Source organism: Leuresthes tenuis, unplaced genomic scaffold (genome assembly GCF_036924035.1).
Source record: "Leuresthes tenuis unplaced genomic scaffold, fLeuTen1.0.hap1 SCAF_2, whole genome shotgun sequence".
Lineage (NCBI taxonomy): Eukaryota > Metazoa > Chordata > Actinopteri > Atheriniformes > Atherinopsidae > Leuresthes > Leuresthes tenuis.
Genome location: NW_027325356.1, coordinates 27,112,424 through 27,133,258, shown reverse-complemented (window position 1 = coordinate 27,133,258; position 20,835 = coordinate 27,112,424). Strand labels below are relative to the sequence as shown.

Below are 20,835 nucleotides of genomic sequence, written 5' to 3'. Positions count from 1 at the left end.
ATTCACTGTTTTGTCATTTGTCTAGGAGCAAAGAGCGAGCAAAGCAGGTTACATAACATCACACAGTAGTAGGAGAAGTATTCAAGGGACATTAAATATTGCATTATTGTAAAAGTCCTGTAATGACTGTTATTGAAGTATCTAAAAGAGGTAAAAGTGAGCATATACACTGTAGAAAAGTGGCCCTGGTAGATTTTACACTAATATTTTTTGATCCATTGTGTTATTACTAAATGTGCACTGGTATAAAGGTTGTATTCAATAGTTGTAATATATAAATTAGAGTCTAACTATAGCCCACTGCAATTATTGATTTGTGTCATCATAGGTTAAGTTGCTGATTATTTAATCAATCAAATGGTTTGGTTTGCAATAATTCAGTCTCAGAATAGCCCTGTTTGCTTTATCCACCCAACAGCACAAACCTTTGAATTATGAAAATTGTTGAAAAGAAGAGCAGAGAATTTGCACCATTCAAATATATGACACTATACAATGACAATGACAGAGCATTTTCATATGTTCTTCATGCATTCATCATTATGCTGAAATTGTGTCAAAAAATACAATTTAGTCAAATGAAGTACATATACCCTAGTTGGGCGCTTACAGTAAGTACCATACATGAGCAGAAGCACTTCAACTCACACACTCAGTCACAGAGGGCTGCAGGTCTTTGGATGCTCCTCTCACAGATGGTGAGGAGAGAGCAAAGCAAAGGCAGATGCACCTCTCCTCTCTTTTATTCCCTTCTCATTTTCCCTCTGTACAAAAAGCTTTGTGATTCAAAGATGCAGCTAAAATGGGTCAAAGATTTAATATCTGCTGACATGCAGATCAGTGGATTCTTGCTGTTCTTCCAAGTCTGCTTGTACTTCATAGATGTTTAACCTTTTGGTCAAACTATTGATGTTGTAATTAGACACAATGCACAGCATCTTCTTCTCATTAGCACGTGTCTGCAGAGACCCATTCATAGCAATAGTCAGTATTTGATAGCAATCTAAAGGGTTGCTGAATATATGTAAGGGTGTTGTTGCCACTCTAACATATATTCATATGAATGTGTGTAATTGATGCTGGTTCCATCCCAGATCTGGATCAAAGTGTACACCATCCAGTAAAAAGAAATTTAAAAAAAAGAAGAGTCCAACTGGCTTCCAGGTCAATGGTGGCAATATTACATAGATATACTGTCACATGTCATTGACAGCCAGTCCGCAGTAAAAATACTGCAGGATTGTCTTAGGGAGGCAGCACTGACATCAAGGCCATATTTTTCCAGGATTCTTGCAAAGATTAAATCTTCCTTGGGCTGATTTTGAAAGAGTAATCCGAGCATTTATAACATTGTGTTTGGATTACTGTAATTCATTGTATATAGGGTTGGACCAGGGTTCCCTACAGCGTCTACAGAGTGTACAAAATGCTGCAGCCCACCTGCTGACCAGAACAAAGAGGCGCAAATCCATCACTCCTGTCTTGTGCACCCGTCACTGGCTCCCTGCCGGCTTTTGGGGTAAAATTTAAGGTTTTATTGACACTCCACCAAGAGCCCTGACGTCAGCCGACTAGCTCTTGTTGGCTGTCCCCAAAGACAGGCTAAAGACCAGAGGTGATAGAGCCTTCTCTGTGGCAGCACCCAGACTGTGGAACAGCCTCCCTTTGTCTGTCAGGTCCTCTCAGTCTTTAGGTCAGTTCAAATCCAGACTGAAAACGTATCTCTTTTCCCTGCCTTTCAACACTCGCTACTTTTATTGTTACTTTTATAGTTATTTTATTGCTAATTTTATCACTAATTTTATTTGTGACTATTCTATCTGTGATGCAACAATTCTTATTGCTATTTTTTGGTGGCTCTCTTAATCTGTGATGCCGTTGCTATTGTGAAGCATATTGGTCAGGTGAGGTTGTTTTAATGTGCTATATAAATAAATTTGAATTGAATCTAATTGACACTGCTCTTTGGAGGAAACCTTTCACACAACAGAATGACATGTGGATGTGACAGGAAAAGGTATTTTGTAGCAACACGTTCCTTTATTATTTACTGATCTTTGAGCAGCAGCGCATTGCCATACTTCTGCTGACACAGGAGGAGCGAAACATCTTGTAACAGAAAGCAGTGAGATGAGACATCCAGTCCATTCTCAGTTAATGGGTATGAGGGGGAAGAGAACAAATCACACAGGCGTTAGAGACAGTTGGAGACAGAATAAAACCAGTTATATCCTTTAAAGATTTTCCTGGGAGTTGTCACCTATGCATATAGTAGATCGAACCACAACAGGATCTCATTGCATGAACATGTTTGCCCCCTGCACTGGAGAACAATCACCGTGGGGAATGTCTTCTAACACTTTCTCCGCGTAGGCCTCTTTCATAACTATGTTACATACCAGAGATGCATGGTATCTGAAGCAAACAGGGTGTGTATGGATAATATAGGTCCTATATGTGTCAATTGGCCACTCACAAGAATTCCTGCTCTGTTTTGAGCCATTCTGCACCTTGGCTTCGGGTCCGGTGAGACAGAATGTTATATAACAGCAGATACTCAGAGGGTTAAACAGAGGAAGCATCATAGATTGGTACCGGTCATTTTAACGGCTTATCTGGAAGCAGGCCTTATTGCTTCCGTAATTTGAGTTATGTAAGGTTTTTTTCTACTGTACTCATGCAGAGTAATCAATAATTAATTCATTAACGCCATTTAACAAGAGAATTCAGTACAATCAGACAAATTTGCACTGCATGGATCACAGATCATTAAATAATGTCTTAGGAGGAAGTAACACATCTTTGGCCAAGCAAAACAATCAAGCAAATCAAACCCACAGCTTGCCCTCATATTCTTACACTCCATTTAAATATTTTGATAACATACAGCTTGTCCAGACCCTGCAGAAGTCTGGTTTGAATGTCAAACAAATGCACAAGCTTGCATGTCCCTACAGTCCTAACATACAGTCTATCAAGATGCCAGCTTCTGCCATATGACGAACAGATCAAGACTGAGGAGTACTGACAGAAGGACCAATATTGCAGGCAGAACACAGCAGACCCAATGATTTATAGTTAGTGTCAGTGAGTAGACACTAGTCGAAAAGAGGAAAATCCGGTTTGTGGGGCAAGAAAGAAGGAAAACAGGCAACTGCTGTTCCCTGGCATTTGTAAATTCACAACTTCATGAACTCCCCACAGATACTGACCATTAAAGTGAGCACTAAAGCATAGAGACTCACCTTCAAAGGACAAACACATTAAAGGGTCATCCTGTGCCAGCTCTGTTCAGTGGAAAACAGTGAACTCAAACGCTATCAAGCATTTGTGAAAATTTCAACAAGGTGTTTGCATGTGTAATCCTGTATTTTTCACTAAACAAAAATATGATTTTGATGGTTTTTCTAATCTAAATTAGCAGAATATTTACATCTAGTCCCTTGATTTGACCTGGCAGATATAAGTCATGAATGCACAAGTCTGGGTTCACAGAAATCTCACTCAGGAGACAGAATCTACCAAGTTTCGGCACAGGCCACAAAGTGGAAGAGGGAGACAGGGAGAGGTGGTGGCAAAAGACTCTAGCAGATTTGACACACTGACAAGCCAAACCATACACAGAGCAGTCTCCTCCCCTCTCTGGACTGGCCTATATTAACTTTCCATGGAGCTCCACCTCACAACTAAAGGCACATGGAGGAGAACAAAACACAGCCAAGGCTCTGAGAATACATTCACATACCCACACATTTACACAGATACTGGGCCGCACTGAAGCTCTCCTCTTGTCATTTTGGACTAACTTTGTGGATACAGGAATCATTCTCTTGGATGGAATATTAACTTTCTTAAACCATGTTGCTCCTGTTGTCTCAGGAGAATTTCAGCCTTGGTAAGTAGCACAAAGATTTTCAACAAAAAGAACAAACAGAAATGAAAATAAGTGATATTGAAGGTATTTCTGTTTTTCTCAATGAACTAGGCAAATACCTTAAGAAGGTGAGAAGATTAAATTAAAAAGAAAAGTAGGTATTATACGTACTAATAGAAAGACCGAGACATGAATGAATGAAAAGACACTCAGATGCCCTGTAATAGTGCAAGAGTGTTAAAGAGTCACTCTACTCAGCACAACAGCATGTCCAAAACTTCACATGAAGTAGTCTGCCCTACAAACAACTCTCCTGAAAGTACTGATTGTTTTGGGTCATAGATTGTTATAGAGTGCTATTTGTAAGTGTGAGTGGCAAAAATAGATGACCCCTAGTCAGATTTGTTGGAGTAGGACTTTATGTCAACTGTCTCATGATATAACAAGAGAAACCAGGAGAACAGACTAAAATGAGACCATGGTAATGCTTAGACGACGATTTTTTTCATGCCGTCCCAGTCAAAGGGAGAAGAGTTTATATTATTTGAGATGCAGTAACTTTACCTTGGGACCTCCATTTGTGGATCTACAGCCCATGTAGGGCAAAGAGCATTCACAGGGCAAGCAAGCACCTTATCTTACCAATCTGACTTTTAATTATTAATGTAGCTTTTATCACAAACGATCAGTGATACCTGTGAAACTGGCCAAACACCAGGGCAAAGAATCACATTAATGCACTAAGATTAAATAAATTTCAAACTGTCTTTCTTAGTTATTTCTTTCCTTGGGATATGGGAGAGTATTGGCTGGATGGAAGGTTGCCAAATTCAGTCCTAAAAAGTAGTATATCAATGATGTATTAGTTCAGCAACATTTACAAAATCCACCTTAAGCTCACAATGCATATGCTGTGTTGCATTTAAGGCATCTTCATTTAGCATAATTCTTACTGTAAAAATCCAGGAAATCATCCATAATTATCTTATTACATAACAGTACGTCTTTGTGAACAGTGATGGGTCAAATATCATTAAAAACATCACTATCACATAAAACGAAGTTGGCCATAGGCTGTATCAAGTCTTTCTCCATGTCTGCCTCCTGCTCCTGCCATAAGCGAAACAGAGAGACTCTCTGGCTCTGTCGCACCACGTTCAGTCCGCATGCAGTTTCTGTTCTCAATCGCAGAGCCCATCCCGGCCTGTGAGAGGCATCTGCATTCTCCGACACATGGATTCTCACATGGTCTGCATGCGGATGCTGATGCAGACTTCTGCGGTTGTGGTGCTGCCTTCCGACCCGCCCACGCTGCCGCTCATCCATTCACAGCATCCACACTGACAGTCTGGACCAGGCAGCAGTCTGAATGAGGTTTACGAAAAGTGAGAAATAGTGCGTTCCCCGATCTGTCACTCTGGATGCATAAGCCTCATAGAGATGCGATGTGAGAGGGGATTCCTATAAGAAGAACACAGTGCGCACCTGGGGGCCAGATGGACTTTCTAAATCCGTAAGCGGCAGTGAGTGGCCCGGGCGGGGATTTGTCTCACCGACAAGGCTAATGCAATACTGCGTGCAAAACAAAAATAGATAACAGCCTTTGGACCAATACTTGGAAACCAGGGCTTAAATACAAAAAAGGAATAAAACAACGGATAGCTAGCTATCGTCTGAGATGGAGAAAGAACAAGCAGAGATTTCTACAGGCTATACTGCAAGGTCTAGAGAGGCCGACATTTTCTGCAATGTACTTATTTTTGAAAGGATGTAAACTAACATCAAGAAAGACCCTAAATTCAGTCCAGTATTTTTGTAGTACAGGCAATGAAACTGAATTGGTATAAAATCCTTCATAGGGCTGCATTATCATTTTAAATAAATACACTTGTAGGCCTGCACACTCACACATTCACATCTTGATCCATGTAATCGTTGCGATTTGCTGTTTCTATGTAATCCAATAACTGGATTTTGAATCTACCGCTGTCGCGTGATCTCCAACATCAAACAAACATTTTTGAATGACTCCTGCTGCTTTCACGTACTACTCGAAGCTCCCAGGTCTGCTACACAAAGCTCCATGGGGCGTCGATGGTGCGGCGCCTAACAAAATTTGAAGGGCGAGTCTGCAGTGGACTCATACAAGTTTTCTGCTAAAATAAGTTTTATAAGTAGCTTTTGCTTTCCAACTGTATGTTGTAACGCACCATTTTTTCAAGCTTGGAAAATAGCATTAAAAGATGAGCTATTGCATGAAAGATGCAACAGAGAATGGTTGCACAATGTTTCTGGGATGGTTAGATATATGTTTAAAAAGTTTTAAAAATGTCAGTTTGTTAAACGTTACTTAGCACTACTTTACTACATCTGCTCGGCACATTTAATGTTTTATCTGAATAGTGAACCAGCTTAGCCTGACATTTATGACATTAATCATTTATGTGATGTGAAAATATTACTACTCAGTCATAGTAAGTAAGTAGCATTATTAAATATACTGACTGAGTGACCTATAAGAGGCAAAACAATATTTCAGCATAGCGGCAAATCACCTCTTAAACGCTCTCATAGATTAAATATTTCCGACAATCCTTGAATGCAGCTCTGTGACGTCAGCACAGCCTTTCATAGCCAGCCTAAATGGCGATTGCGGCAGATCCGCAGAGCACGGGGAGCGGAGCACATTCAAACCTCGTCTGGGTTTGATTTACATAAGAACCGAATTAATGCAACGAATAAGGACTGTAAGTAATTTGTGTCTATTCTTGCCACTGTTATATATACCATTTGGGATTTCACCGCGGATTTACCGTCATTTCGAGCGGTTTAGTCGACCTCGGCTTTGTGTTGCTTAGCGCTGGGAAAGCTGTACCACGTAGTCAAAAGCCTCCGCCAACAACGACTCCTTTGTTCGCACTGTTGGCGGATTTCCTTTAAATGTAGCGTTTGATATTCGTGAAATAGACAACGCATACAGATAGCTGCTTTCTTTGTGTAATGTGCTTTATGATCATGTTACTTGCTGGGAGCGGTTATGTGATTAATTAATACCAAGACGACGGAGCTCCTGAGAGCGGCTTGTCGATATGCTTCCATTCTTGTCGTTGATCCGCTACGCACTCGTTGACCCGACAAGGGCCGAAACGAGCGGTATGAGCTCCGGATTAAAGCCGTCTTTTCCTCTTTTAAAATTAGTTGTCTACATTCCCGCTGATATTAAACTTGGTCAAACATCCGTGTGCTTTCTTAGAAAAATTATCGATACCCAGAAACCGGACTAACAAGCGCCTTCACCGGGTAGGGGAGGGGCTAATTCCTGTCACGGCACTGGGTTTTTAGCGAAAGCCGGTAATTGAGTCATGGAAACAACCTAATTCCACGCTGGGGTTTATACCCCTTGAGTCTTTATTTTGGTTGTGGTTTTCTCACCATTTGTCTTCTGTCTTTCTCTTCTTTTTTCCCCCTCCAGGTTATAACCAAGTAAAATGGAGGATAGTTTTGATTGTGACTGTGGCGAGCTCGAGCCACCTGATCACTGAGGGTGAAAAACTCCTTTGAAGACTTAAAGGCCAGACTCAATTCAATTGTATAGATCAGGTGACTTGACGGAGAGGAAGTAGAGAGAGAGAAAAATAATTTAAAAAAGGAAAATAAAAATAAAAAAGTTGTGCATTTTTGGCACATATGAAGCTGCTCAGGACCAGTCATACACTGAATGTATCTGCACTGTGAGGATGCAACTACATGTTTTTATAGTTTAAGTCCCAGTGCTTTTTTGTTTTTATGCTTTTGTTATTATTAAAGAAAGACTAAATTGGCCTCAAAGTTCATTCCATTGCAGTCTATTAACACTAGTTTACTAAGACCTGTTCAGTTAATGCTGTTTGATAGGAGAAGAAATTCATCTTTTAACATTTCTCTTCCAAATTCAACATGGAAAGAAATTATGATTACACAATAGTGCCCCACGTCTGACAGTGACGGCAAGCCAGGGGGATTTGGTAGTCGTCTGTACAGGGGTTCAGTTAGCTCAGTCTCTGAAGCAGGGGAGGAATTATCAGAATTCCTCTGTTGGTGTTAAAGTTGGGCTTCAAACAGGCCAGAGTACAGGTGTGAGAAATAGCAGTAGCTTGGTGTAAGAGCCTAAAAGCAGTCACCATGGCAGAGAAGTTTGAGTCACTCATGAATATCCACGGCTTTGACCTGGGCTCTCGCTACATGGACTTGAAGCCTCTGGGCTACGGAGGGAACGGCCTGGTGTTCTCAGCTGTTGACACGGATTGTGACAAGCGTGTAGCTGTGAAGAAAATTATCTTGACCGATCCCCAGAGCGTGAAGCACGCCCTGCGGGAAATCAAGATTATCAGACGGCTTGACCATGACAACATTGTCAAGGTACGGTGTAAGATTCAAAAGTAAGATGGAATGCTTATCTCATCGATAACTGGGGCAGCTTTATGTTGAGAGGGAATTTATTTTGAATGACCTTTTGTGTCACCAGGTGTTTGAGACACTGGGCCCCAGCGGTCGCAGGCTAACAGAGGACGTGGTGTCTCTGACGGAGGTCAACTCGGTCTACATCGTACAAGAGTACATGGAGACAGACCTGTGTCAGCTGCTGGAGAGGGGCCTTCTGTCCGAGGGCCATGCCAGGCTCTTCATGTACCAGCTCCTGCGGGGCCTCAAGTACATCCACTCTGCCAATGTGCTGCACCGTGACCTCAAGCCTGCCAACCTGTTTGTTAACACAGAGGACCTGGTACTGAAAATCGGGGACTTCGGGCTGGCCCGCATCATGGATCCCCACTACTCTCACAAGGTAGGGCCGTTACTGGAGAGTCTGCTGCAGCTGTGTTCTGATAATCTTTTTCTTTGTTTTGTTTTGTTGTGGGAATTCATGATGTGTGATTACAGTGCTGCGTAGGCTGTAGTTCTACGCTTTCTGTTCAGAGATGGGTGCTCTGTTAGGGGATGTTTATTGCCCGTTAATGTGGAGCTCCCCAGGGTGACGTAGTTTTTCACAGCAGGAAGTAAACAAGACAGGATGTGGGTCCTTATGGTAACGCCTCTTGTTTCCCTTCTCAGGAGAAGGAAGGCCGGAAAACACTACAGTTCTTTCCATTACATGAATTTTACATAACAAAGAAATAGTTATTGTAATTTTTAACTTGTAATGTAGTTATAAAGCATTTGTTACAAGTTAAACATTACTTCACAGTGGTGTGTCTTACAGTAGATGCTTATTAACGAAGTTTGGAAGAAAAAACAACATGAACATATCTACATAACGGACCCAGCTGAGCTTCAGCCTTCATCAGCTTCCAGTAATGATGTCAAAGGCTACAGACTGCACCAGATCTGCTGTGGACATGCTGCATTAAAACATAGAAAAAGGTTTATTTGTAGTTGTGCCTGTTTTCCCTTAGTTTCATTTGCAGGCCACTTTTCTCGAGCATGGATCTCTAGAAATGGGATCTTGTGTCTGTGTTAGGCTCTGATATTAATCAGTAATCGGGATATTGTAAACCTGCGCAGTAAAAGCCAGATGTTGACACACCAAATGGTTTAATGCTCCCTATAAATTTGAAACGTAAAGTAGTATAACTGAAGCAATAAAGTATGTTGCTTTCTTCCTTTGAATTGGGGGTGTATGGTTTGTCTTATCTAATTTTAGCCAGCTGGAGGGTCTGTATTGCCCTTGTGGCTTGCTGTCACCTTATAAAGAGTTGAAGAATTTCCAGCCAGTGACCATATGGTGGTGTGATGTGCGGAAATGCAGGTTGGCCAGTGTGTCATCGTCCCCCCCACTCTGTTGTGCTCTCTGTAGTTGTTGGATCTCCTTTAAGGCGGTCAGATGCTTACACGTGTCTCAGATTAGTCATCGGATTGTCTGAAGTGGGCTCACGTGATGGCTGGTTCTGCCTCAGATCACAGCCAGGAGCCCTCCAAGTCATGAAACGCTTCTGACTGACTTGCACATACTAGTTTACCACAGCTGCTTTTTTTTTCTTTCTTTTCTTTCTCTCGTTCCCCTAAGCACTAAACCTCTACAGTGTTTTTGACTCATGATTAATCTGACTTCTGTGCTGTCATGCGTCATATCTATGGTGGAGACAGTATGTCACAATGCAATGGGTAGAGGAAGCTGAAGTCTCATAGTTGATGGGAAAACGTGAGACTTTCAAGCACAGTTCGGTGACTACAGCCAGTCACCAGCCATGAAGCTGGGTTAATATTGTGGGTGGTTTCCATCTGTATAAGCAGTTTTTTTTTTCTGATAGGACGCATCCAGGCAAGTGGGTATTGAAAAGCTGTTTGCCGGGGGAGGGGGGTGTCAGTTCTCTTGTGTTTAACTGTTGTCTGCTGTAGGACTGCAGCAGACTACTGCTGAGTTTTTGCAAATACTGGATGTTTAGTCTGTGATTATTGTTGCGGGTTTTAACCTTTCATTTCTGAACAATGTTGCTGCGTTTGTCTCCTCTGCTGTAACAGTGGTGGTGGGGGGGTAGAGCTGAATCATGGCACCCATTTTCGCTTGATGTTTGGTGCCTCGTACCAAATGAGGATTTTTCTAAAACTACACTCAACACATCTACTTGACAATATGGTGGCCAGTTTATAATAAATTAAAAAAAGGCATTTATAATAAATAAAAAAAATGTGGCCAGAGCTGGCTGGACATTATGGCAGAATCACTGGGGGCAGATATGGTTTCATAAACCCCCTCTGCTTCAGAGTGAGACAGCAGCTGGGTGACTGAGTGCATGCTATTTGAATAACGTTTCTAAATAAAGAAGCGCTCTTTTTCCAGCGAACCTCGAATTCTGGCATAGTTTCAGTTGCATATCTGCAGTCGTGCATCAGTGTCATAGGCTTGACTAATTTTTTTCCCTCACCTTTCTTTTTCTTTTGTGTGGATTACTAAAAGATATGAACTCGTTTTCATTTTGGCTTTCATTAAACCTGGAAGTACCTGTATGCCTTGGGCTCTTACTGTTTTCAGAAGACAATCTCTTTCTGCAAGTGTGAGCTTTAAGGTTGGCCCATATGTTGGCTCAGGTTCAAGAATGACAAGAACTCGTGTGCACTCATCGAACTTCTCCAATCCACATTCCCCTCCTTTTCCCAGCCAGCCCTTTGTCCTGTAGTGGGCTCAGGGCCTATTTTTGTACCCCTCTAAAGTTTGTGTTAATTTCCAGTTGTGGCCTGCCCTTCGATGGGAGATAAACCTCTGTTCATCTTAAATGAGCTGTTTTTGGAGGCTTAGGCTGTATACTGCTACAGGATAATGCAAGAAAATGCAACGTGAACAGTATCACATGACTCTGTGCCAAAACATGTTGTTGTTTTTAATTCTGTTCAGTTTTCACATCACTGTGACAAATCATTTGCATTGGAAAATTAACAAACCATTGCTAAGTAATGATAATGTACCACAGTAGAAAGTCTTTGGGTTGTTACTTAAAGTCATAGTAGTTGAACTTAAACAAACCTGTAAAGAAAAAATTTGGGATAATCAGGATCATGTGTTTACTTGTGGCTTGGTGGAAAAAGTCAGTTATTTGAGATACGGGATATGGGTTTTTTTTCTCTGTGGTTTTATAAGCAGGGTTCACTGAGGTCCTTTCTGCCACACAAATTTCCTGCAACTCAAAACCACAAGTGCAGTAACACTCTAACACACATATTTGACCCAGTTGTCATGCCAGCAACAGCCCTGTCTGGCACCAGCCTGCGGGGTTTGGGAGTCAACCTAAAGCTTAATGAATTTCAGAGAGATGTTGTCACTTATTTCCTCAGATCCCACAATACCTACTTTGTTGTAACTAGAAGTAGCTTTAACATGATCTGCAACAACTCAAAGCATCCCGTATAACAGATCACTTGTGTAACAAGTAGTTCCTTATGTCCATTGTGCCGTAGATGTTTGACACTCTGCTTATCCACTTTGAAGTCCAACTTTTGAACAGTGAGATGACTCATGTGGCTGGGTTCATGGCTAAGCTGCACTGAGTGCCAGCAAGGAGATCAATGGTTTTAGTGTTCATTTACGAACTGTTACCTAGAACTTGACTTGCGTATGATCTTTTCCGTCCTTGTGATTCTGCTTTTACTGACATCTGGTCTGACCTGCTGCAGGAAGTTAACTAACACAGTCTGCCACAACATGAACCTGTTATGAGTCATATGTCAACCTATTCTGATCTAGATCATGTAGTAAAGTTATTCACCAACTATTGCCTGAGGTGCAAGGTGGTTAATGCTTTTCCTGTGTTTTTTATCTTTATGATGAGTGGCCAGCCTTGAAATGAGTTAAACAGGTTGACTTTCATTTTATGCCTTTTAGTTAGTAGGTAAACTTTAATCTGGTCTTTCTAGTCCATTGCACACAGAATTGTCCTTATGCAATGACTCTCTCAAGCTAACATAATTTGCATCCCTAAGCTGATTGCATGCATTTCTCCACCATAACCACAGTCACATCAGTCAGCTTTACCAAGCGGTGTTGCAGAATGGGTGCTGGACAGCCGAGCCTGGTGTCAGTCATTGGGTTTGACCCACCTGTACGATACTACGTTCTAATTCTGCCTGACCTCTTTTACAAGCTGCTCTCAGAAAGAAAAGATAAGCTGGTTACCTGAAGCAATGAGTTTTTGTCTGCAGTCTGCATTGTGGGCCATTTATAGGTCCATTGAAACAAGGGCTGGTAGTGGAGTGATGTATGTCAGGATGGTGTTACATCTAAAGGCTAAATTTGGGCTGAAACATGAGCTTCTCTCAGTGGTGAGCTGGCCATGTTGGTCTCACCACAAACTACCTCTGCATATGGGGGTAAGAGCGGGGGCAACAAGGGTGTTATTTTACATCTTCCCCTCCCCCAGTGTATGCATGCACACACAGGCCAGTTTCTTTTGTGGTGTCCTGTGACTAGTCGGGCACTGTTTGGGAGTGGAGAGCAGGCTGGTGTCACTGGTGTGGCAGTGGGGGATTATCCTGCTCTCTCAGACTGCTGACATGGCCTGCACGTGTCTGAAATCCCCCTTTTCAGCCTTTTCTCTCTCTCTGTCTCTCTTGGGTCTTTGTCATCACGCTGTGTTGTGTACGTGACCAGCACAGAACACGTCTGTTAAGTAGATGGCAGCACGTCTTTCAGAGTTCAGCACAGACCAGCAGGCATGGTTCACATCTATTAGCAGCGGCATTTCATTACAAACATGGGTGTCGGTGGAAAAAAATGGTTATCACATCAGCCTGAGTATCGTATCTGTGAATATGGACACACAGTTTATAAATGCTTGTTCAAGAAGATGAAGTGTGTGGAAGTCATGCTGTCCTGTACCTTTTCCCCCTTTTTAATTTTTTTTAACATGTCTCCAATATGTCTCCTGCTATCACAGGGCCATCTCTCTGAAGGTCTCGTCACAAAGTGGTACAGATCTCCTCGCCTGCTGCTCTCTCCTAACAACTACACCAAAGCCATCGACATGTGGGCAGCTGGCTGCATCTTTGCTGAGATGCTCACGGGGAAAACCCTCTTCGCAGGTAAATTTTCATGCGAGACTCCCTGAATCACCTCATGTGCAAACGTAAAGGAGAGCAGCTTGCTTAACTCGGAATATACAGCATTGGTGTGTTTTGTCAGTTAATGCCTGTTTAGAAAAGACAGGAGATAGATGCAGAGGGTCTGCTTTCACTATTTCTACAGAAGCAGGGTGAAACCGTTTGTGTGTGTGTTGGAACTGCCTCGAGCCGGACACGAGGCAAATAACGGCTTTTCCCATGACCTGCCATGCTTATCCTCGTTCAAACTCAGCCATGCGGGTGTTGAAGGTTGTGCAACTTTTCCAAGAAGGAACCCAATGTTTGTCTGCTGGTGTTGCAGGAGCCCATGAATTGGAGCAGATGCAGCTGATCCTCGAGTCCATACCTGTTCTGCGAGATGAAGACCGACAAGAGCTCCACAGCGTTATCCCCGTCTTCATCCGGAACGACATGTCGACGCCTCACATGCCGCTGGACAAGCTGCTGCCGGACGTCAGTCCTCAGGGTGAGCACCGCATTGTGTGTTCAGAAGTATTTGCCGGCTCATGAAAGGACTCAGATAAAAACGGATGGAAGTCAGGATCAGGTCCCTTGTGTAGCATATCTTTTGTTTCCTAACGTGACATCTCATTTTCCTTGAAGCCCTGGATTTTCTGGCAAAGATACTCACCTTTAACCCCATGGATCGTCTGACTGCGGAGGAGGCCCTGGCCCACCCCTATATGGCTGACTACTCCTTCCCCCTGGATGAGCCCGTCTCTCTGCACCCCTTCCACATTGAGGATGAAGTAGATGATATCCTGCTCACGGACCAGAGCCACAGCCAGACTTGGGACAGGTACGCTATGTTTGCAAAATGATCCCTGCACTTAAGGGTTTGGTTGTTTTTTTTCTCCTATTTTATATGTTCCATGTATTAATGCATCTCTATTTCATGCTGAATCAGGTATCATGAGAGCCAGTTCTCGGAGGCTGATTGGCACTTGCAGAGCACCCATGATCCAGACGAAGCTCAGGTTGACCCAAGAGCACTCTCTGATGTCACAGATGAGGAGGAGGTCCAGGTGTGTTGGTTTTCACAAATATTTTCTTACCGCTTTGGGCGTAGTGCTGTGAGGATGTCAGGAGTCCTAAAGCAATATGTGATAGGTCTGTGTGAAAGGATGCAGGTGGAACACGAGGTGCTCCTGACTCACTTACCTTTTCTGTTTCATGTGATTTCAAAGGCCTAATATTTTCTTTTTATGTCCAGGTCGATCCACGTAAATATGCAGACGTTGATCGAGAGAAGTTCCTGGATGAGCCGTCCTTCGACTACTCAACTCTGCTCCCATCCGAGCGGTCTTGGCAGGAAGACCACCATGAGAACAAATACTGTGATCTGCAGTGTAGCCACACCTGTAACTACAAGGCCGTGTCACCGTCTTACCTTGACAACCTCATCTGGAGGGATAGTGAAGTCAACCACTACTATGAGCCCAAACTCATCATTGACCTCTCCAACTGGAAGGAGCAACACAACAAGGAGAAGGCAGACCGCAAAGCCAAGAGCAAGTGTGAAAAGAATGGGCTCGTAAAGGCCAGGATCGCACTGCAGGAGGCGGAGAAGACCCACAGTCTGGTGGAGAAAGACAAGGTGCAGGAGAAACACCAGACCGAAAGGCCTCAAAGCCAGCAGAACCAAGGCTTTGACTTCGACTCCTTCATCGCCAGCACCATCAAACTGAGCCTGCAGCCGGAGCCCTGTCAGGAGGTGACCCTGCTCAGCGACGTGGGCCTTCTGAACGAGCTCAACTTCTCCGTCTCCCAGCTGGAGGCTCCTCGCTCAAGCTCAATGTCAAAAACCATAAGTCAGGAGAAGGAGGAGAAGTGCCTGGTTAACCTCGCCCAGTTAGGTGCAGGAGGGCTGGGAGTCGTTGCCGGGGACTGTGTCTGGCCTGCTCACCCCTGGGAGAGCTTCGGCTCTGGGGAAAGGGTCGAGGACAACGGCTGTTTGATAGATGAGGCGTGTTGGGACATTCGCAAAGAGGACCATTTCCAGAATGAGAGCACCTACACCAGCTACCTGGACCACTTGTTCAGCCGAAAGGAAGAGGGAGTCGGAGAGACCGTGGCCAGTCTGGAGATGGAGCCGTCGGTGGTGAAAGAGCTTGACGACAGCTTCCTCGACAGTCACACAGAGATTGTGCTTAATATGCAGCTGGACTCTCTGGCCCTGCCTGGCTTTGACAGCCCTGATGACTTGCCTCTAAAATCCATCCAGGCATCCTTCACCCCTTGTGCTGTCAAATGCTCGCCACAAATTGCCCACAAAACATACAGCAGCATCTTCAAGCATCTTAATTAATGAAATATATCTAAATATATCCTCCCTCAGTCCAAAATTTAGGCAGTTTTGTTTTTATTATTTTTTTTTTTATAATACGGTATATTGTACTTGAATCATTTCATACCTTTTTTTTATCGGTTACTTTTATTATTTGTTGTTATATCATCATTATTATTTTCCTTGAAGTTGAGAGGGGTGATTTATTATATTTAAAGAGTTTTGCCATCACTCTGAGCCTTGATCACTTGGCCTTCATGGGTTAATGTCTGCGCCCTCATTGCTGAACTGGCATGTCACTCGCACACGTAAGTACTGTAGATGCAGGGGGAGAAATTACTTAAAGAAGGAAACGGGAACAGAGGATTTAAGAGATGACGTTTGGCTCCTTTGGTTGTGACATGGGGAAGGACCGTAGACTAACATTTCTGTGAGCTTTTAAAGTGCTTTCAAACAGCCTTTCCTGGGAGGGGATAAACATTTTCAGGGGGGGGGCTTTTATTTTGTTACTTTCCTCAAAGAAATCTTCCTTAACAACCCTTTTCATACTGTAAATCTGACACATGATGCCAGCAGCAACCATTATCGTAGGCGTTAATGTAAATGTGTTATCTACCTCAAGGTAACAGCCGTGAGAGACACTCGAAGCCGCACTAGTGCTTTACACACATGACCATCCTCGTACCATGAAATGAAGTGGTCGCATAGTTGAAATCTGTCTCACTTTGGCATTTTAACATAGTGAGGTGCTTCAGTAATCATTATTTATTTCTAGCAGATGTGCGATATTTATTTTATAAAATGTGTTTTGTCAATGTGATCATTGAAGAGACAGGAGTTGGACAGACTTCCATTTTCATTTCGGCACTATCAGGGTGTGCACGTGCAAATTCATGTGCTCTGTTCGAAAAGCAAGTTGAGGCTTTCCGTTTTCCATCAATGTTCAAATGGATATCATTCTTTGGTTATTTTTTTTAATGTACAGGTGCATTCGGTCTTTCGTGGGAAAACTTCTGTATGGTTTAAAGAAGCGCCTAAAAGTCTTAATTTTTTTTTTTTCTTTTTCTATCTAAATGTTGAAAAGAAAAAAAAAGAAAAAATGCGTGCATGGAGGCAACAGAAAGGTACATCAAAAGTGAAGTTAACGGTGGGTATAATGTACGTCAGTTTTAAGTGTACATTTTTGTTAAATTTCTATGTACTTTTTCCAAGCAAGCATGATGAATTAGGTTAAGGTGTAGCATGTAGAACATTTTCGGACTTTTTTTGTAATCATTGGTTCCCCTGTTCTACAAAATATCTCAAAATAAAATTTACTGGCAAAGTTTATCTGGTTTCTCTTCGTTATTTCTGACCAGAGATGTCTCTCTTCCAGCGAACAGGGAAATTGTGATTTTATAACTTGAGTTCTGTTTGAGAGAGGGCCTAAAAGATCCTTGATGAGGAAAAAGTTCCGCCTGCAGCGCTGCCACGTTTACATTCCACTTTTAATGTCCGCCGGCTGACTCCATTACACTGCGAGCGTCTGGAACTAAGTTTGAATCATCTGCTAAATGCAGACCTGGATGAGACCTTTCAGAGCCGGGAGCTTGGTACAAAGATTTCCACCTGCTCTCAAATTAAGATCCAAACCTGAGAAAGAACTGATAAGGTGACGTCTGGCGGTGTGGGAATAATGGAATAGAACAGCCGGGTCTGAGTCCTGACTCATTCGAAGCAAAGTTTTAAATTGGCTTAATGAAAACAAAAGTTCATGAACTTCTATCACTCTCAGACGTGTAACACTGGTTCAGTCTCCTATTTTTATTCTTATTTAACTGGATTCTTCTTAACTACTTTAAGGCTTGATGGAAAATCTGATCAAATTTTGAGTCACATTTATATTGAAATGGAAAATTCTGCTGGACTTGGATTGATAAGATGGAACTTTATTCATCTTGTAACAGGGAACATTTTCTTGTCACAGCAGCTGGAAGATTTCAGTTATTAAATGTATATTAAAGTAAGGAACAGCTCATTTCATATACATATGGGTTCATATTTATTGCATGACAAGGTATTCTAAGAGGTAATCTGCTTTCGAAAGCAGATTAAAGTCAAAGTTACAACATTTCCTTCTGAGAAGTGGTAAAGTCAATGAGTATGACGTACTTGGGATTCTGTAATATCACCTCTGCCTTCTTACTTAATGAAGCACGGTTCTGACCAGTGAGATTCCTTATAAACCTAAAAAGAAATCTTTCTTTGCTGTAACTGATGCTGATTTGCATTAAATTGTCTAAATCCTCTGTACGTGTTGGTCCACAGGAACCAAACCAGTTGGAAATCATTTGTTGCACAATGACCAGACTGACTTGATCTTAAACATTATAGGGGGGGTGATGCTGTACTACAAAGGTTACAACTGGGTGCGTCCCTTATAATCAGCTACAGCTGACTTTCACTGCTGCCACTTCCTGCTGGGAAAGAATCAGGCCAGCCATGCAATGTTTTTCTTCTTTCCTTGTAACAACACGGTCCTCAGCGAGTGACGAGGCCCTGCTGGAACACTAATGAAAACTGAGACACATTATATGCGTAAAGTTACAGAACAGGGAGTAACAAGTAAATGTAGGCCAGCTGCTCATGTGGAGCCATTTTGCATGTCATCTGTCTGGATGTCTTCAGATTATTCTATTCTGAGAAGCAGAAGGATGTGTTGATTGCATCTCTGCTCAACACATCAACACCATCATGAGACCAACTCATGGCTCATTAATGGGAAGTTATCCTCACATTCTTCTTCAAATTGCAGCATGTGTTGTGAGATTACAAACTTCACTTTCTCATGTTCCCTCCTCTCTTTCTCACAATAGCCTCTCATCCCTCACTCTCTGAGGTCTTCCCCGTGTCCCGGGGCCTGTCAGGTGTTGTCCGATTAAAAATAAAAACCCAGCAACACAGAGATAAGCAGCTCAACTCACCACCCGTCAGCTGATAGTAGCTTAACACACCATCCTCTAATTCAAGGTCATGATTTCTATTCTCTCTCCTGGAAACCCCATTTTAAGTTTTAAGTTGTGTTTTTTGGAACTGCTTTAAGAATTTCCTCCTTGAGAATGTACTAAAATAACCTGATGATCTCTGTGAGAGGACTTGCAGTGCAGCTGAATGATTGTGGAGATGAAGTGCAAGCCTCCAGTGGATATTTGCTAAAACTTGAGACTGCTTGTTTTGGCTCGTCAGTGTCAGAATTTGTGTCCATATTCAGACCAGGGTTTAGCAGAGCACTAAATACTAATTTTAGAGCCTTTAGTGCCTTCATAAATAGATCTCACCCCTCAGGGACCTGTGTTTTAAAAGCTTTGACTCCTGCCAAAGTTACAGAGCGTCCTGACTGCTGATATTATAGCAGCGTATCATTTTATACGCCTCCAAGTAACGTTTACCAGTGTCACATTTACAAATTCTGAATTCCTTTTTGCTGTGGTTGTCAAACTGGGGGACCCAGAGTCCCACAATGATCACTATAACTACATAGCATTACTTCAATGGGAGGAGGAGGAGGGAGGGGGGGGGGGGGTAAGTAAAAAGTTACTTTTTCAAGTAACTTTTGAAAAATAGGGATCATGAAGCAGAATGCATCAGCCCTTCACTGGATGCAAATACTAAGGAGCAGATGCGATAGACAACGCTGGCAGCCGTAATTTGTGCCCTCATTCAATGAATGTCATCTAAAAAGCTTATTAATATTTACCATGTCCTCATAACACAATGTTCCCTCTGCCTGCAAAGTAGCAACAGCTGTTCTTGATCAAGCACATTTATTTCACAGGGACATCCAATTTAGCTGAAGAGTTTCCAGAACAGAACGATTTTCTTTGGTTTCATGTACAGAATGTACAGAATACGTTTCGCTCACAAAGATTGCACAATTCTTGCTGTCCTGGTTAAAAGTTAACAAAGACTTTCCTAATCAGGAATCATTTGAATTGCACTGGACAAAGAGGTGAGGATATTCAAAGGCTCATCTGGCAAATGACCTCATCCAGGACCAATTTTAGAACATGAGGTAATGTTCATTTGACCGTGCTTTTATACGTTGGGATTGAGGAGAGCTAAGCTATGACAAGTTTTAATTTTGTGTGTTTCTGTTATTTTGAGGGATTTCAGGCCAATAAGTTTCTATCTTGGATTGATTTTAGTTATTTTGATTGTTCTGGGGTGGTTTGTTGGATAGATATATTCTACACGGTTGCATTAAAAATGCTACTGCTTCTTTTCCATTTGACCGAAACAAATAAAGCATCCCGGGAAGTGTAAAACATGGAGTCCAACAGAAGAACTGAACAGTTTATAGGCCCCATGAAGTCAAAGTCAGTACTTAAAGGGGAACTCTTTAAGTACTGACTTTGACTTCACGGGGCTTAAAGGGGAACTCTTTAAGTACTGACTTTGAGAGCTAATTCCCTCCGTTAGCTCTCCTATAGCTGCAAGTAGCCACGTAGCTATGTGCTAACAGAGTAATAGTACACGTTCGTTCATTCATTCTTCTTAAAGTATTGGTGAAATAAAGACAGATAATGCCTTATTTAGAGGCTGCATCGTCCCTGCCCTGTTCACTCCGTTATGTGGATATATACGCCGATCGTGAGTTATCTAAATAGCTCCCGAAGGACTCCGACTTTCACCAAACTGTTCTCGGTGAGTAGATGAACGTATTTCATGCCTGAAATAAGGTCTAGGTTTAAAAATACCGGCGTTCCCCTTTAAGTGTTCTGCACGTCACCTGAACACAGAAACTGGCCCGATAAAACTGCTTTGTTTTTGAAAGTTTATAATCGAAATAAAAATTCAGGGGTGCATACTAAATCTGAATCCATTGAAACACTGTCTTGAATTTTGCATTTCAGCAGAGTGGATGTGAACTTTGGAACGGAGGCTGATCAGGCCACTGGAGCTGTCAGGGCGCTGCCAACATCTCTCAGCTCATGCTATTCTAAGAGGTCAATGTGTAAAACTACTTTGTGGTTTGACAACTTAAAACTTTAAATAGTTTGGGGATATTTTGGATTGTCCTGTGGGTGAAAGAGAAGAGGGCACACAGCTG

The 20,835-nt window shown here is 42.4% G+C and overlaps 1 protein-coding gene across 2 annotated transcripts; it reads left to right on the top strand.

The window, feature by feature from the left end:
• The first annotated feature begins 3,691 nt into the window (after positions 1 to 3,691).
• On the top strand, positions 3,692 to 17,073 carry mapk6 (mitogen-activated protein kinase 6). 2 transcript variants are annotated; one of them, XM_072380892.1, is made up of 8 exons: positions 3,692 to 3,895; positions 7,347 to 8,272; positions 8,379 to 8,696; positions 13,276 to 13,420; positions 13,761 to 13,925; positions 14,063 to 14,258; positions 14,367 to 14,484; positions 14,673 to 17,073. In XM_072380892.1, the coding sequence occupies exons 2-8, from the start codon at positions 8,036 to 8,038 to the stop codon at positions 15,765 to 15,767; spliced, it is 2,274 nt and encodes a 757-aa protein (XP_072236993.1). In that variant the 5' UTR covers positions 3,692 to 3,895; positions 7,347 to 8,035; the 3' UTR covers positions 15,768 to 17,073. The 2 variants fall into 2 exon arrangements, with proteins under 2 accessions (XP_072236993.1, XP_072236992.1); XM_072380891.1 differs by lacking the exon at positions 3,692 to 3,895 and adding an exon at positions 6,499 to 6,621.
• The last annotated feature ends 3,762 nt before the right edge of the window (positions 17,074 to 20,835 follow it).